Source organism: Cottoperca gobio, chromosome 8 (assembly GCF_900634415.1).
Source record: "Cottoperca gobio chromosome 8, fCotGob3.1, whole genome shotgun sequence".
Classification (NCBI taxonomy): Eukaryota; Metazoa; Chordata; class Actinopteri; order Perciformes; family Bovichtidae; genus Cottoperca; species Cottoperca gobio.
The window spans coordinates 21,037,349-21,055,590 of record NC_041362.1 but is presented as its reverse complement, the minus strand read 5'-3'; the positions used below and the strand labels follow the sequence as shown (position 1 = coordinate 21,055,590).

Sequence of the window (18,242 nt, the reverse complement as noted above, 5' to 3'; positions counted from 1 at the left end):
GACTCCTTGATGTTGAGCTTGATTTAAGTCATTGCTTGCGCACAATTCAGCAAGAGTGGATATGCTCCCGGTAATGCGTATCGTGCGCGTCACACTGAAATGCACGCGCTTCTATTTTGATTAGGTTCAAACAAATAAATAAATAAATACATAAAAATAATGGCGCCACTTATTTGTCAGCCATTGTCTCCGCTCTGCATTTCATGCAGACTGCCCAAACGAAGCATAATTTAACGGTTTGATATAATTCTCACTAGACAGCAGCCATAGATACACAGACCAGATATACGGACGAACTGTTCATTTTGCATATTGCATATAAACAAGACCATTTGTTTAGAAGGAGCGCAATCTATTAAATAGAGAGAGAGAGGGAGAGATAGGGGGGAGAGGGAGAGAGAGACACAGAGAGAGAAAGAGAGAGAGAGGCCCGTGTGCATTATTGATTTACGCTTCCATTGACGCTTTATCAGGCTCGAAGAAAAAGTCCGGCCAATCAGTTCGCGCCCTGTGCACAGACCCTACGAACCCACGCGCACAGTGCGAGGCTGTAGCACTTTGTTTCGCTATAGTGAGCAAGTTGTTTGGAACGAAGGGGGCTAGTCGGAGGAACGACACAGAGAGAGCGAGAGAGAGAGAGAGAGAGAGAGGAGAGAGAGAGAGAGAGAGAGAGAGAGAGAGGGGGGGGGGGGCAAGAGAGGGAGGGGGCGAGCAAGCAAAGGACAGAAGAGAGAAAGAGAGAGAGAGGGAAAGAGTAAAATTTCGTAATGTATCTCTTCTTGTTTTCCATTTAGTGAACTCGCGGCGTTTCGCAGATAATGTCCGAGAATGTCCATTTCTGGGACTTTGAGCAACTATTACGTGGACTCCATCATAAGTCACGAGAGCGATGAACTCTCAACCCCGGCTCGCTTTCCCAGTGTCCAGTATTCCGGCTCGAGCTCCGCTGCAGCCGCGGGCGGGAGGCAGCCCGGCGGAGCAGCGCTCGCGGAGCATCCCCACCCCGAGTCGTACCCATCATGCAGCTTCCAACCGAAGCCTCCGGTCTTCTCATCGTCCTGGAGCCCGTTCAGTCCCCACCACGGTGCCAGTGGCCTCCCTACTGTCTACCACCCCTACATTCCAGCCCAGCACGTGCCCGCCGCGGAAACACGGTACCTACGCTCATGGCTGGACTGCGCGCCGCGAGGCTCCGAGTCTGTCCCGGGGCAGGGCCAGGCGGGGCAGGTCAAACTGGAGCCTCAGCTCGGCCATCACGGCGGGGAGATCCCACCAAAAATCGGTGTACAGCACCAGCACGAGACCACCACGTACATCTTGGAGTCGACGTCCACGGCTGCGCGCGAGCTAAACCATCATCCGGCCGCCATCCCGAGAGCAGGGTTCGAAGAAAATAAGGACATTTGTGAAGGGAGTGAGGACAAAGACGCCCCGGATCAAAGTAAGTTATTAAAGCAGGAAATAGCGCGCGGGAGAGAGAGAGAGCGGAGAGAGAGATTGTAAATGCTTTTAATGCCGCCATAAACCAAGAACAAAGAGCCGGAGTGCCACAGTGCCCCCACCTTCTGCTCTCTAAGTTTACTGTGATATTTAGCCCGTATCATCCCGGTGTAAGCAGCCGGCTCCTGCAGTAACGGACTACTCGGGACAGCCCATAGCCTGTAAACAATATGAACTGTTTTCTGTGACGTTACCTTGAACCAACGTGTGTGTACAGTCCTAACATTACTTTTCTAATATGGCACATATATATTTTTTTAACTGCAAGAGGTTGACATAATAACATGAACAACTTGCAACGTAAGCCTAATTAAAACTAGTGCAATATCAATAATAAGCCTAAAGATACGATAGTAGGATCAACACCTAACACAGTCTGCACAAACCCTGAACATGATGTGTTCACAAAGGGCAGTTTACATTTCTAAATAATAAGGTGCTGTTATTGCATCAATACGAAATAAATGAAAGTATTGTGATGGTTAATTTGGATTAACTGGCAACCCAATAAAACACATACGTAGCGTTATTACTTTATATGCATGAGATAAAAATAATATGTTTTTCTTATTACAAGATGCTTGTGTAAGAAAGAAAGTTGTTTAAGTAGCGGCAGAAGCTCTAAATCAGAGGACAAGCTCAAATATAATGCTGAGAAAAGAACTAGTAATTGCTCAGGGCATCTTCACTGCTGGACTGGGGCTTTGGATTTGACTTTTTATTTTATTTTGTTCTTTTACTGCAGGTGGATTGTAGGACGTAGGGCTTTATTCGCCTCTCTGTGTTTCACATGGGCTTGTGTCTACGCTCCATTGCGCTTTAAAGCTCCTCGTGTCAGTCAGTCTGTAACCAGCCAGGCTGGTCGGCCAGTGCAAAGAGTGAAAATCCCTTTTGGAGTAAACAAGTCAGACTTGTCGAGCTGTAGGCCTCCTGCTCCTCATCCCATGCTCACTGTGCACTACGGTCAGCACCGATCTGTGTGGAGACATGAGCTCCAGAGCTTTACTGCTGTAACACTAGACAGGCTGGATTTTCTTTTAAAGGTTCAGGTAACCATTCGTGTATGAAGTGACGCTGTATTAAATATGATATGCTTCGGAGAGGCCACTCAGACACTGTTTTCTGCTTTGCTTTGAAAATCATTCTGCAATCAACTGCTTTCCATCATTTCCCATAGAGACACATGCGTGCTTCTTGAGGGGAGTGGCTCTGGCCTTATATTGTCATATTTCTGTTGAAATATATCCATGTAACCTCCCTATGCAGCAAGTAGTTGTTAACATATTGTTAAGAGAACCCTTTGTTTCCGCCCCCAACCTTAAACGTGTCCATCAGCTGAAAATATTAAATGTATGTTAGCTGTATTCATAGCCTGTCTTAAAAATCATTCAAATCATAAAAGGAGTTATTGACACGAGCCGATGAGCAGATTATAAATAGGCCTAATAACTAATAACTCCGCTGGCAGCGTGGACTAACTCTGCTGTACGGGACTCAACCGCGCGCGCACCTGAGGGGGACAGTGAGTCTCTTAAACAATGTATAGCCTACATCTGGAGGATCACGTACATCCCGCAGCGGCTTCTGCTGAGTTTCAATCTGTAGCTGTAGAGAAGATACTTTACCAAGACTTAAAACAATAACCACCTTAACTCTGCTGGGAGTTTGTATCTGGAAAAATGTGGCGTGTATTGTATTATTATTTTGAACAAATGAACTCTCAAAGTTTGGATTCACAGTTAAAGAAATGTATTGCAACCTTCAAAGTTCTGATATCGTTTATAAAATGCATGACAGGATCGTTCTTAAACTACCTGGAAGCATCAAGCAGCTGATGGATATTTACTTCAATACAATTATTGGTAATATTTCCCATTAATCTGTGTTGCTGTTATAATAGTCTGATGGCCGGTCACACAATCACATTGTGAGGTGCTGTTTTATTCATGCTCACTCTGTAATAATGATACTATTTGGCCTGTCGTGAAATCCTCCTGATATAGAGCCGTGGAGGGTTTCACCAGTCCAGCACGGGTTGGTTCTGTTTTTCAATCATCACTCGCACTAACAACAACATTTAATCCATCACGTGGCTCAGTTTGAAGCTATTTTCCAAAGCTTCTTGACTTATTTTGGGCGGGACAGAAAAACGCTCCCTGGAAAGATATTCATTAAAACAAAATGTAAATGTATTTTTTATATATTTCCTAACCAAGCCTGGATGTGAACAGGCTCTGTTTCCCTCCTCTAATCCCGCTCAAATAAATCTGCTTTCTGCCAGAGGATTCTGATTCATGCGTCTGTAAGCGTGGCCGTCAGATACGTGTGCGTGCATTGTGTGTGAGAAGGGAGGCCTTCACCCGTATAGGTCTTTACAGAGGAAGAAATACAAACTACAAATACTTCACACACTTATAGCTACACACGATATAGTTACACTGGTACACACAGTTCTTTCTCCCTGTCTCTCTCTCTCTCATACACACACACACTCACCCTCCTTATTACAGCATCTGAGCATGCTATCCATCAGATCAGTGAGCTGGTTAAGGGCTGGATAGAGCCCAGTAGCCTCCAGTCTGAATTATTACACTGTCCCAGTCTGGCTTGGTGGTAATGAAGGCTTCTATGTAAAGGATTCTAGTGTTCAAACAGGCAAAACGGACTCTTCTCAATTAGAGAAAGTTTCTCTTTCTGAGCTCTTTCAGTTTTTCTTGTGGTTAGTGTTTTGCTGTGCAGTGGGTCAGTGTGGCAGCTAGGGGAGCTGCACCAAGCAGCAAGTGAAGACTGTTTCTATTGTTCACAAGGCAGCCATTTTAAACACTATGGGTGCAAATATGTCTGTATGCATGCCAAACACAACTATCCTTACTTTAACCCAAAGCAGCTTCACTGATCAACTGAACGGTCACTAATCAGGCAAAGAACGCCCAGAGAAGCCTCAGGTCAGTCAGCTGCTGATATAAACAGGCTCTTTCTGGTCTCCTGTGCAAATATGAATTGTCTCCTTCAAGAAAATGTAGTTGGACACATCAACACATTACGATGATTTTGATTGGTTGTGTCGGGCTTGGTTGTGTTGCATTGCAGACAGAATGGTTGGTCTGCTTAACCTTGTGTTTGTTTCTGGGTTAAAGGAATAGTTTGACATGCTTTGTTTACTTGTTCACTGTGTTGCTGAGAACTCTAATGTGTGTACAGTAAATATGTAGTTCACCACCATCAGGTTAGTTTAGCACAAAGACTGGAAACAGGAAGCAGCTACCCCGACATCACAAAATCCACATATAATTAGATTAACACGTTTTATTTATGTTTAACACTTAAATGACAGTTTGAGCTGTTTAACGCTTGGAACGTTTTTCCGAACATGTCTTACCATTCCCTTGAGATGTGTTCCATAAACTTGCTTACGGTTTGACTAAGGTTTTGGTCTAAAGCTAATGCGTGACAACGTCAATACAGATTGAGAACAGACATATAGAACAACGCTAGTTATTGGCGTATGATGGCAAACAATAACTGTTGGTGTACTCAAACTTGAGAGGTGTCTTTGTAGCTGGGTCTTATGGTGGCACACTCAGAGTCATATTCTGTAGTCTGAGTCCACTACATGTGTTCACATTGACAATGAAGTATTCAATAGTTGCCAAATTCCTTGGAGAGCTTGGACTTTATGAGCTGATTAACGTACAGCATGGCAGAATATTTGGAAGTCTTCGCCATTATTGATAATAAGAAGGCATTTTGGACAGACAGTTGGTTGTTCCGTTGGTTCAGAAGTTCTAAATGCACTTACATTCGTAGCTCTTGAAAAGGGAAACATTCCAAACTGAATACATTTTTTATCCATGATGAAAATGTGACGCTTCCCACTTCCAAACTACATTTGATGAGGACACTGTGAATGCTGAATTCTAAGATCACCAACATGTAATTATGAGTCTTTTATGTGGAAGAGTCCATTTTGGACTTTTTGAAACCAGTTGTATCTGATGCACTTTTCAGTAGGGAGTCTGAGAGATGATTAATGTCTTAACAGCAGGACACATGTAGGCAGAGTTTCCCTCCCCAGGTACTCAAAATGTCGGCTGTTTGAATAACATCAGTGGAATCCTACCTTTCAAAACATCACATCCAGTCAAAGCCGGCATCCAGCTACAGATTCTCTTTGTGTTACTGGTGCTGGGCGGCCATCCAGAATAAACTACAAGATTACACTTCAGCCTTTGTGCTGCTGCTGCTGCTGCCGGGCAGTGCGAGAAAGTTATTACCCCTGAAGTTTATTAAGTTATAACGCCGGGTGAACAACCCCATTAATTGGCGTGTTGCTGTTGGTGGTTGGGTGAGATGGGGTGTAAGGGTTGGGGTTGGTGGGGGAATAAAATACGACTTCTGGAAATGTAATAACGTGCCTTTGGGATATATGAGAGGTCAATTTCTGGAACTATTAGGGTGAAATTGCTAAGGGAGGGAGAAAGAGAGAGAGAAAGAGATGGGATGTGATATTAGTCTTCGAGCCGTCTCAGTCACTGTTTCCATGCAAGCAGCATTCATCATCACACACACACACACACACACACACACACACACACACACACACACACACACACACACACAAGCAAAGACACACAATCGAACACATTGTGCCGCAGGGCCGTAGCTAGACGGGATTATTAATCTTTTGGTCCGTGTGCCTGTCTGAGTGACAGCCACACTACAGACAACATGGATGTAGCCTAAAGTTAGGCCTGTACAAGCTACATACACATAACCTCCTCACTTATTCTTTCTTTCTGTCTGTCATCAACCTTACTGTCGTCCCGCACTTGGAGAAAAAAAGTCTATGCCGTCCACCATCACCACCAGCACCCCACTCGCCCCCCCCCATCCCACTGCTCCACCCCTCTGCCGGTTTGTCATCCTGGATGACAGCCACGGTCGCGGCACAGCTCCGGGGGTAATGGATGATCCTGGAGGTGATTATACACCCGGGGAATGCAAAGCACCCACTTTACGATGTGACAAAAGCACCGCACACCCCCACCCAACCCCCCACCCATCTCTCACCTCTTTACCAGGCATTATTTTTGCTCTGAGATGAAATCGATCCTCTACATGCTGGCCATGTTACAGGGCATTGATTCCTGATTATTTTAAGGACGTATTTACTGATGATGGCTGCTAACTGCACAGAGAGGCAGATTCTGTCAGATCCACACCGGGGCAGAGGCTGGGTGAGGCCGCCAACATCACTGGCAGCCATCTTGGCTTTGCAATCTTATTCCCAACCTCAAGACTCAAGATGAATTACACCGACAAACCAAAAACATTAATTGTGAATAAATCCCAGTACTCTCAAGCACACATGAGAGGAAGATATTGTCAAGTTTGAAAACTTAAAACTGTTTAAATTCTTTTGATATAAGGAAATGACGGAGGCCCCAATGGAGACTGTTGAATTAGTATTTACACTTTTCATTTATTATCTCACCATTGTGACTTAATAATGTCTTGATTAAGACTGAAATGTCAAACATTTGATCTTCAAGAGAACATTATGACTTAGTACTTCATCATTTTATCTAATAACAAGTATTTACATTTTTGGTCACTCCTATCTTTTCATCTTAATCTCTTCCTGGTGTAACTGTTGCCTGTCAACCATTTAAATGTGAGTGTATTTTATATATCATAACGCTAACACTGCTCATGGTGCCGCACAAAACAGGTCTTTGTTCACAACTGGGAGTTAAAAGAACCACTATGAATATCATATGCAGTTGTGTGAATTGCCTTGGCACAGGTACCAAGTAGGATTGTCACAGTAGTAAAATATTTCCAAGGAAATTGACATATGAAGCCTCCACTCAATATACATTAGGGAAAGGATTGGCTTCTCAGGGAATGACACATATGACTTTAAATCTCCTTGTTTGGCATCAGAAGGCACTGAAGCCCAGGCTTTTCCCATGACTTGTGAGTGATAAGGTCAACCTTTCTGACATTTTAGGCCAGATTACTGAGGCTGCATTTCACACAGGGAAAGATAATCTCCCTGCAGGTCTGTGGTCGGCTCCTGCTTCTAGGATAACACTCATGGTTTTACAGTTTGACAGCAACAATGAGAAGTTATATTCTCAAATTCAACCTGATGGTTAGACTGCATGTCAACAGAGGTGTCCCCTCTTTGAGTCACATTATGTCTGCTGCAATGAAGAACCAGCAGATTTAAAGAAGCTCCAGTGTGGTCTTGTTTTCTGTGTGCACGTTGGCCCTTCCTGCTGTTCATCATCGGAGATGCTCTTTAAGCTTTTGCAACACATTTTATTCAACAAATAGCTACACCTAATGAGAAGGCAGACATGTTAAGCTTTAATTCTTCGCATTGAATTTCTTGTTTCCTTTACAGACTGTAGCTGGTGGAAAACTGTTTGTTGGCTCGACTGTTGTGATTGAGTGGAGGAAGAGCCTGACCTGACCACAGCGAATTATTGCTCATGGTTAAGAGCTTTATTTAGAAGATGTAAAAGTGGAAATGACTGAGAACCAGCTCCGGCCTCTCACAATGTTGCTGAATCTGTTTTGTCATTTCAAAACATTTATCCTCTAATATTGTAGTTGTTCGGAGATATTGCTAAACTGATCATATTTTCAAGTAACAAAACTGTATTAAAGGGATGGAAACTCTCAAAATGAGAAAATAGCTTCTCTTTTGTCTCTGGGGATTTGCGTTTTTTAAGAGCATCTGTGCCGAGTGTCAGCACGCTGCCTCATAGTTGAGATGCCTTGGTGCTTTGCAGAGGGGAAGAGCAGATAGCTTTCAGCCCTAAACCAGACCCATGCATCGCAAACAAGAAGTCTCTGCTAATTACATCGGTCTGAAAGCTATAAAGAGGGGTGGGGTGGTGGAGGAGTCAGGGTGGTCTGGCAAACAAGATACATGGAAGAAAGAAAGAAATAGAGACAGAGATGAAAAAAAAACAAGGCAATAATGCATAACTTTCTCTCCGCCCAAAATGAAGAACATGTAATTAGGAGCCTCTACATTTATGCATTACAATGCTGCTATGTGCATCTCATTTCAACAATCTCAAGCGAGTTGTGATGTGGCAAAATGGAGCTGAGTGTCTTCACGAATCCTTTAATTTATCACTTTAATTCCGATGATATTGACAGAACAACGTTGTAAAGGATGACTCCTTACGTAAAGACAATTTACTTTTTAATAGCTTATTTATGTATTTAGTTCTGAAGAAAATGTTGTGCTGCTCACTATAACGTGTTCAAACGGGCTCAGCTTAAGCATTGTGTGGAAATCATTTTTCCCTTTGTAAGTTTAATGAAAGGCGAAGGATACACGCAAGAAATATTTTCCCTCTAATCCCATCAGGGCCATAAATCTCCCTTTATTAATTTAGGAGCAATAAGCAGTGAGGCAGTGACAGTGTGCTGAGCTACAATATGATCACCGTTCTCATGCAAACAAGAAAGAAAACAGTATTAGGCCTGTAAAACATATTCTGCTTTTGTGTGTGTGTGCTGTCATCGCAAAAAGATCAGCTTCCTTTTGTTACAAAATGTGATTTAGCAAGCCACACACAAAATGCTGCCTCCTGCTATCATTACTCTATCTCCACCATCATCTTGTATTTATCCGCTGAAGGTCACCTTCAAACAGAGGCCAAACAAGTCAGATGTGCATCTCTCCCTGCTATTTCTATATGTGGCTATATGTCATTAACTGTGGCACTGACTATATCAGACAAATCATTAGCTCATTTTAAATTAGTTGTCGCTTTTTAATGCTTTTGCTTAAATTGCGAATGAAATTGGTGTCATTCTGAAAGGTCAGAACCGGTTCTCCAAGCTGGTTCAGTTTAGAAGTTCTAATAATGAGTAAAACAATGAATCAACAGACCAGACACTGGGATTGGACGGTGTTTTATCCATTGTGTAACGCTAGTTTTTCTGCTCTACTTTATAAAGATTATGTTCATATGTATTTGTCCGTCTCGTGCATGGAGACTGCAGGTTGGATGGAGCAGGCCGTCTGTCTTCCACGTGGTCCCAAATAAAACAGCCATGGGTCTACTTGCGTCAAATCTGCGCCCCTGTTGACACCATAAACCTAGTTTACGCACCAGTGTCAATTGCAGTCAGGTGTTTTCGAGTTATGCTTTTACGCACGAGGTTCTGCGACGTTGTTTTGATCTTTCTCTAAAATTCTTCAAATCAATTTTATCATTAATTGGCTTCCTTTTCTTTCTCTTCTCTTCCTCCAGCTGACCCTTCGGCAAACTGGCTACATGCACGCTCCTCCAGGAAGAAGCGGTGCCCGTACACCAAATATCAGACGCTCGAGCTGGAGAAGGAGTTCCTGTTCAACATGTACCTCACGCGGGACCGGCGACATGAGGTGGCTCGCGCGCTAAACCTGACAGAGCGCCAGGTGAAGATCTGGTTCCAGAACAGGAGGATGAAAATGAAGAAACAGACCAAGGACCAACCCAAGGACTAGCGAGACTCCCACTGGCGCGCGCACATACACATTCAGATGCACATTCAAGCTCACAATATGTATCCAAAAAAAAGTCCCATGTTTCGTATGTCTAGAACACAAAATGGCCTTCTCAATCACTGAAAACACACACACAAATTCACACACACAAAATTTGTTCAAACCTTCAGCCACTAAAACGTGAGCTTCAGTCCTATCACACCAATGTATCTGCTCCAACTGATCAGCGGCCTTATTGATTTCTGGCTGAGGACTCCTCCGCGTCACAACACGTCAACACTGAAGTCTAAAGAAGCTCGGAAACACGTCTGACGTTTGAACTTTGGGTTTCACTTTGTAGTCATGGAGGATTATGGGTAAAAACTCACCGACCAGACTCTTCTTTAAACAGGTCGACTCCATATAGCACTGCAGATTGGACTGTTTGTTTGTGAACTGCTAGCTCTCGCCTGTGCTTCGTCTTCATAGTTTTATACGCTTTAATGTAGGCTTTGATTACAAAAGGGGAGAAAGCAGCAACCCGCCTGGTGATGCTACAACAGAATGGGGGGTGTTGTGAGTGTGTTGTGGGAGGGGGGGGGGGGGGGGGGGTTGGGGTTAGTTCAAGCACTACTCTTCCTTCTATTAGTTATTTATTGTTCCGTAGCTGAAGAAACTGGGGTGTCCCATGACCATTAACACACACAGACAAAATATTACCAATGCAGACACACACACACACACACACACACACACACACACACACACACACACACACACACACACACACACACAGGTGTGTATCCTTATATTTCTTCTTCTCCTTGTTTCTCGGTTCTCTCTTTGCTTGCAGAATTGGATTAGAAAGCGCCTGATGATCGCCGTCGGTCCAAGCAGCAAACCGCTGTTTGTTTCCCGGTTGTCGGCCTATGGAATGAGCAGATACCCGAGGGGGTGGAGAAGGGTGGGGAGTGATGGGGTGCCGGGTGTGTTAACCCGACTCAGCAACCGGGGATCCGATTAGGCTGCTGTCGATATCATGGATCCCGCCCTTCAGTTTGCTCTCCGGATGTTTTATGCGCTGCGGCGGCGGCTCATCTGAGGCCTTTATCGGCTATCGATAGTCGTCCCCTCCGCTTCACTTGGGCCTGGAGTTAGCAGAGTTTATCTGAGAGGACACAGCACAAAGCACCAGATTTTTTAAATCACATCCATCCTTTTCTAGATTAGGCCCTAAGCATCTAGCAAAAAATTCAATTTTGGGAGAATGTCAAGAGAAAACGATAAAATCCCTACATCGTATTTGTTGTTTCTTCTCATCACATACTCTGAAACAGCATGAAAACAGACGACACTAAGGCTTCTTGATTAGACTGGCCTGTACAAATCATCCACGGCTGCTAATTATTTTTAGTTGACAGGCTATCTGCAGTGAAGATGTAAAAGTGTTACTTTCAGATTCCAGTGCGCACAGAGTCCATGTGTGGATGAAGGACAGGTTACAACTCTTATGTTAAGCATTTACTCTCCAATCTTCTCTGTCCACATCCTCCAATCTTTATTCAACGTTTTCCTTGCATTGCATTTTCAGAAATAATCAGCTCTATTTTTATACAGACTAGTAGACTAGTATATTGTGTATTATCTGCTATGCAAGGCGGGTCTCTCTGTCATTACAGGAAATATACCGATGTGGTTTCAAGACACAACCTGGGACTGAAGAAAGCGCGCGATATCCTGATGCGCTCACATGTTTATTGACAATTTCTAAATTCCCTTTCAGTTTTTTTATCTAGAAATATCATTCCTAGAGTATATATAACACGCTTCTATGGACAGACATTTACCCTTAAGATGTATTCCCGCGTGAAATACAATAGTGTCTACATTTAATGACTCACGGTATTATGGGGTTATAATTCAGTTTATGCAGGATTGTATTGATCTGAAAGGTAAAATATGAAGAGGCCATGTCGGCGGGCCATCGTGGTACTATGGCGTTATTTGAAGTGTCGGCGTAGTTAAATGGCGGCCGGTGGCAGTTTTATGGACGGATCATAAACAACACATTGGCTTTACAACGAAGTGTTTGCGTGTGTGTGTGTGTGTGTGTGTGTGTGTGTGTGTGTGTGTGTGTGTGCGCGCGCGCGTGCTCTGACGTTGCGGCTTGCAGACCACAAAGGCTGCTTGTGCAAAACCATTGTAAAAATTAGACGCACATAAATATTGTTTCCGCACACTTGCGGAATTGCCTAAAGTTTAAATCATATTATTATCATTTGTAGTTTTTTGCGCAGAAACGAACGGGTCTACAAGCAGTGAAGTATTAAACAAAGAAGAGCTACACTTTCTTCATAAGCATCAACTCTTCTATTTACGAGTACACATGTTTACACGGTTTGCGCATGCCTCAAGTCCCTCGTCATTTGAAGAAGTAATTTCGTCGTTTAGCTCTTTGTGTGTTAAATCTGTCGGTGGTGAATGCTTACTGAACAATTAAAACAGACTAAATAGAAGTTTCTTGATAGGAAATATTTCTAATTTATTTTATATAAAGTGAGTAACATCGTCTTTCTTGTTGGAATGATTTAAATATGCTGAATATTGTTTTGTCTTCTTGGGACATGGCATTTTAATGTAATATAGATGATTTCTTTCTTTGTGTCTGTCATGTTCTTTAGATTCTGTTTTCCATGTTGTTGTGCCGACTGTCTGAATGATGTGTTCTGTCAGTCTGATGTGTCTCATTTGTTTAATGGTGAACAGTAATGAGTTGGAATGCGCTGTTGGGACGAAGATAAAATGAAGCAATGCATATAAGTTAAACTTTTTATTTTAATGGCTGACTGTTACTTTGTCCCGCTTCCTGTCCCAGTATTTACTCTCCTGACTAGAGGAACAAAGTTTCTGGAGGTATTTGCAACCGATAAATATGGACCGAGCTCCACAGGTCATTTTATTTTTCCTCCACTTTTTTTAATAAGGCAAATCTAAGCCACATGGCCACCGTACAGACATTAATAACGAGCAGGCAAACTCCGGTCACTCTGATCCTCTCCTCCTTGTGAACTGTTCCAGTCCCTTCGTGTATGTTCTCCTCTCTTCTGTCTGTGTGTTGTTGTCTTTTTTTTGTGCGATGGCACTGCTGATGCTGGATTCCTATTAAAGAAGAGACTTTACAGTACCACCATGCTTCATGTCGTTGCATTGCTGCTTCTCACTGATAATAACACAGAAGGTCGTCCGGGATCATTTGTGAATTACACCCGTTATCGGCCATTTACATAATTCCCGTAATAGGAAGATCTGCTTTTCTGCTGTTCTCTGGTGAAGTTCTGAAAGGCCAGCTCAGCTTTCGGTTCCCGCTTTTCCTACTTCTCCAGATTGAATCTGGTCTCTGTGTGAAGAGAGAAAGAGACAGACGCGAGGGGGGACTGGGAGCAGCGGATGAGCCAGCATGTGTTTAAAATATGTGTCTCTTCAGTTGTACACTGAAGCTTAAAGGAGAGGGGCGTCTGTTTGGCTGCAACACCAAAAGACTGTCATAAAGCCATAAACACCCCCCCCACACCCACACAGATGATGAGTGCATTCATTAGAGGCGTCGTCATCCGTCCATTAGGAGCTTGTGAAGCCGCTGCGGTTCCTGTGTTTGTGTCTGATAGACACAGAGTCTGAAGAGGCCTGCAGGATCTCTGTTTCCTCCCTTCTTCTCACATCATGTACAAACGGTTATAATGAGGTTTGGCGTTGAAGTACTGTGACTTGTAAAAGCTGCCATTCGTTGCTGTTCATGCAGAAGAAGCAGAAGAAGCAGAAGAAGCAGAAGACAACTATGACTTTAAGTAGCAACGCTAAGAGAAGAGGAGCATTCAGGAACATGTTCCACTGTTGTGAGCACTTGCACCAAACACTCGTCAAACTAATAGTACATATTCTGATAAATCTACCAATTGTGAGTATAACTCACGGATCATGGGGCAAAGCTCCCCCAATGTAGCCCCACCCTTTGAGCCACCAAACATTCTCTAAAAATAATTTTACAGAAATGTAATTTAACTGTTCAAATATATTTTCTACAAGATGTGTCTCTTTCTATTCTAATTAAAAGTCCTCCTAAAAACAATTTCCATTTTAAGGTGTGTAGAGAAATGTGTGAGGTAGAATATGAACGCTGCAGAGTCCAGGAGCTCACAGTCCTCAGCGGCAGCTCACGCCCTGCTGCAGGATTCGTAGTAATGGCAGCAGGAGTGTACAACGCCTACAATGTAATGTTTGCTACACCAGTGCAGCACTGCTACTCACCATGCCAGTAGTACTGACAGGGGGACACTGGCATTAGCAGCTGTCGAGGTAACACTTCACCTTAAACATGTGAACACGATACACACACTGGTTTAGAACTCACTTTAACACACTTTAATGTAGAAGTTAGCAAGTTGTTCAAGCGTCTTTTGCCAACAGTTATAACTCCTCCAAATCAGGCATAGCCCCGATAACAGATGGCTGTGCACCTGAAGAAGCACATTGTGTTGTATGATGGCTCAACTGTTTATTGTCATGCACATAAGGATTCAAAACTCACAAAACAAATCATTACATAGGATTACACTGATATTATATTGTCTTATCGAGCATCAGCTGTTACAGTCTTTTTCTAATTGCTAACAAAGTAAAATGACACATAAAGCGCAATTATTGAAACTGACAGTGAGGGAGCAAAACCTTCACTCAGATCTGCACAACTATAAGCACATTGTCAGCCTCTCACTATTTTGCAAGACACTAAATGCTTGATACATTAGACACAAACATATAACATGATGTCACCTCTTTGCCACTTCAAGGCACAGTTCAAGAGTAGAGTTCAGACCTGCGCTTTAGGAAAGTGTCTTGAGATAACTTCTCTTGTGATTTGGTTCTTTATAAATGAAAGTGTTCTTGACTTGCTTTTCAAATGACGTTCCTATGAATCGATTTACCAAACACTGCCGTCAGGTGTACAGACACACACTTATAGTAAATCACTATTGAGGAGTGAGCACTATAAACAGGTGAGTGTGTCCTTTCTGTTTCTACAAAGAGTGTGTACAACATTATATCTAGAATATGTTCTTTGGAATGAATACTGATTTTACAATGTGGAGAGAAATACATGTTCATCAGTGTGCAGTAACTGCACTTGTGTGTTGTGTCAATATATTCATGTTCTTTACTTACAATATATTTCTGAAAAAGCCAAAACCAGACAATATCATCAGAAAAGTAGAAATATTAAAAGTGTTTCAGATGAGCTCAGCAGTGTAACTGAGTCAAAGAGAATCAGGTCGTATGCACCATGTGAGTGCCATACGGTGACACAATTGTTTCTTTTTATAAACGATTGTATAGTTTTGAACAAAGTGTTTAATTTTGCCGAAGATCTGAAGTGTTCTGTTACTGGTGTGTGTGTGTGGTTGTGTGAATTGTGTGAAGTGGTTTGACAAAATGAGCCCTGTTTTCAAAATCGTGCTTAAACAATGTAAAGAAAACATTAATATAGGTATGAATGGGTAATATGAATGGTTAAAGATCTCGACAAATGAACTCATAAATACTTCAAATGTCTATGTATCTGCTTAAACTATATTATAGCATTTCTAAAAGCATAAAAGGGGAAGTTATGGCTGTTTTAACACATCCATTGATAAACACAAACACATATTCTTGTGTCAGATTATGATTACATAATAGTGTTTTATAATGTGTTACAAACAATGAATGTAATGCATTATATAGTGCTCGGTTAATGCTAAAACGGGGTGTTGAAATAAAGAGTCACCATTACCTTAGTAGTAAGAAACAAAGCGTGCTGGCAGTGAACGCCGTGTAAGCAGCCCTGGTGTAAAGAGGTACAAAGTCTCAGCACAGCCTCCCTGCTCCACCCTGCACTGCTAGCCCGGCCAATGAGGCCTCGGGATTTAAGCAGATTTAGGCTCGGGCCCCAACAAAGCCATCCCATAAACCATCTGCGGACTTGACGGCGGATAATTGTGATACTTCTCTGAGGTCCAGCGGGGTCGGAGCTTCATTAAATCCAGAAGTCCTGCACTCTGCTGCAGGCCTCCCTCAAGTCTCAGCCCTCTGGGAAGGACTGCAAGCTGCTTCACCCAGCAGTGTGTGTGTGTGTGTGTGTGTGTGTGTGTGTGTGTGTGTGTGTGTGTGTTTGTGAGAGAAAGAGAGGGGGGGGGGGGGCGCAGTACATTTCAGAGGATGCAGCGAGCTGGAGCCTCACACAACAACACACACTCACATGAGGTTAAGACAAGGATGAGGTTCAGATATGGAGGCACAGAAACACCAGGGAGACATCATGGCCACGCCTGAAGGGCACAATGAGGAGCAGCAGTGCTGTTGTTATGGCTAAAGGGAGAAGTGGCAGTAATTCTACAAGCAGCAACACTGTGCGTATCAAAAAACTAGCTTCAGTTATTGCATGAAAGAAGCATTTTATACAGGTACAAACATAGTCTTTTAGATGTATTTATTAAGTTAGTAATAACTAGAAGCAACATTGGTGACAAATGATCAGTCATAATTATACATACAAATAAAGCAGACAACAGCAGAGGAGTGCTGCCTCAGTCTCCACTCGCTCTGGGTTCAGGCTGCACTTTGTCCATACTCCATGCACTACATATATAAGATAATGTAATGTTACTGTAGGTGTAACCTCTGTTGTGTTGTGTGGTGTGGGCACCAACAGATGCCTGCATCAGGAACATGTTTAGTCTGTTTCTAAAAGGTTCCTGCAGTGAGTATCTTACCGGTGTGGAATCACTTGTAAAACCCAACCCCCTGTACCCCCAACTGTGGGGCAATGGAAAATCCAGACTCATTGTGCCGTGATTTAGCTGTGCAGCTAAATAGGTGCAGGCCTCATCATTTTAGTGACATTTTCTGAAACTAAATGAGCTGCATAACACAAACCCTGTGCTGCTGCTGGCACAATTCATATTTCAACGGATGCAAAGGTGGCCAATCCAATATGTCTTCTCTTTATCCTCTCATATTAAAACAATCTACAGATAATAGCCGGCTTCACTGACACTTTCACTCTGGGTGGATGTTGGAGCGCAGCAGGCCCAGAGCAGCTCTCCTCGGCCCCTCACACTGAATGAGCTGTTTTACACAGCACAGCTTCTATAATTCATCAAGCAGCAGCAGAGAATATCATTCATATTCATACATTTTCTCTATAAGAGTTATGGTCCCACCGATACAAACGGCTGTGTGGATCAGTTCACATCAGCCATTCTGGACTCATTAACAGTGAGATGGCAAGCCAAGTGCTGCGGACTGCACTGCACATGTTACAGCTGCCTCTGACAGAGCAGAAAATATATATTATATTAACATCAAATAAAGTAATGATAATAATGTGTGCACATGTTACAGTGGCCTCTGACTGGGCAGAAGAATATGTATAATAATAACATGAAATATAGTAACGATAACAGTGTGTGCACATGTTACAGCTGCCTCTGACTGGGCAGAATAAAGTGACCTCAAATATAACATTAATAAACATATGTCCACAAATAGCCCTTATAGCCTTAATATACTGTATATGATATATGATATATATTGTTCAATATAATTTACCCGTAATTGTATATATTATATATATATATATATATATATATATATATATATATATATATATATATTGTGTTATTTTATAACACTGACAGACAAAATAAAAGCTACACTATGTTGTGAATTTTCAACAACTAATTAAAAAAACATAAAATAATAATAATAATATTAATATAAATAATAATAATAATAATAATAATAATAATAATAATAATAATAATAATAATAATAATAGGCCTAATTATAAGAAGAACAAGAAGAACAAAACGTTGTGTTGCTTAAATAAATAACATTATTTCCCCCAAGTTTTAAATGAAGAATTCAACTTGCAGCAGACAGTCTCATAATATTAGTTTGGCATGAAGTTTGCCCCTGTTGGCCCATTACTTTGAAAACGGTTAAGGCAGCGGCACATACACAGTCCATCGCTCCGTCTCTTCCAAATGATTCACATCCATCTGCATTCACAGTCGTTGTGTTTCAAAGCCACAAATCCTAGAGCAGTTTGATTTCTTGCAGTGAGTCGCCAGGTGGAGCTTCACAGGAAAGATGAAGCTTCCTGCATCAATTTCTTCTGTAATTGTAAAACCACAAGTGGACTCCG

General features: G+C 42.4%; 1 protein-coding gene across 1 annotated transcript; it reads left to right on the top strand.

Moving 5' to 3' along the window:
- The first annotated feature begins 782 nt into the window (after positions 1-782).
- On the top strand, positions 783-10,543 carry LOC115012198 (homeobox protein Hox-B9a-like). Its single transcript, XM_029437670.1, has 2 exons — positions 783-1,441; positions 9,786-10,543. The coding sequence occupies exons 1-2, from the start codon at positions 829-831 to the stop codon at positions 10,019-10,021; spliced, it is 849 nt and encodes a 282-aa protein (XP_029293530.1). The 5' UTR covers positions 783-828; the 3' UTR covers positions 10,022-10,543.
- The last annotated feature ends 7,699 nt before the right edge of the window (positions 10,544-18,242 follow it).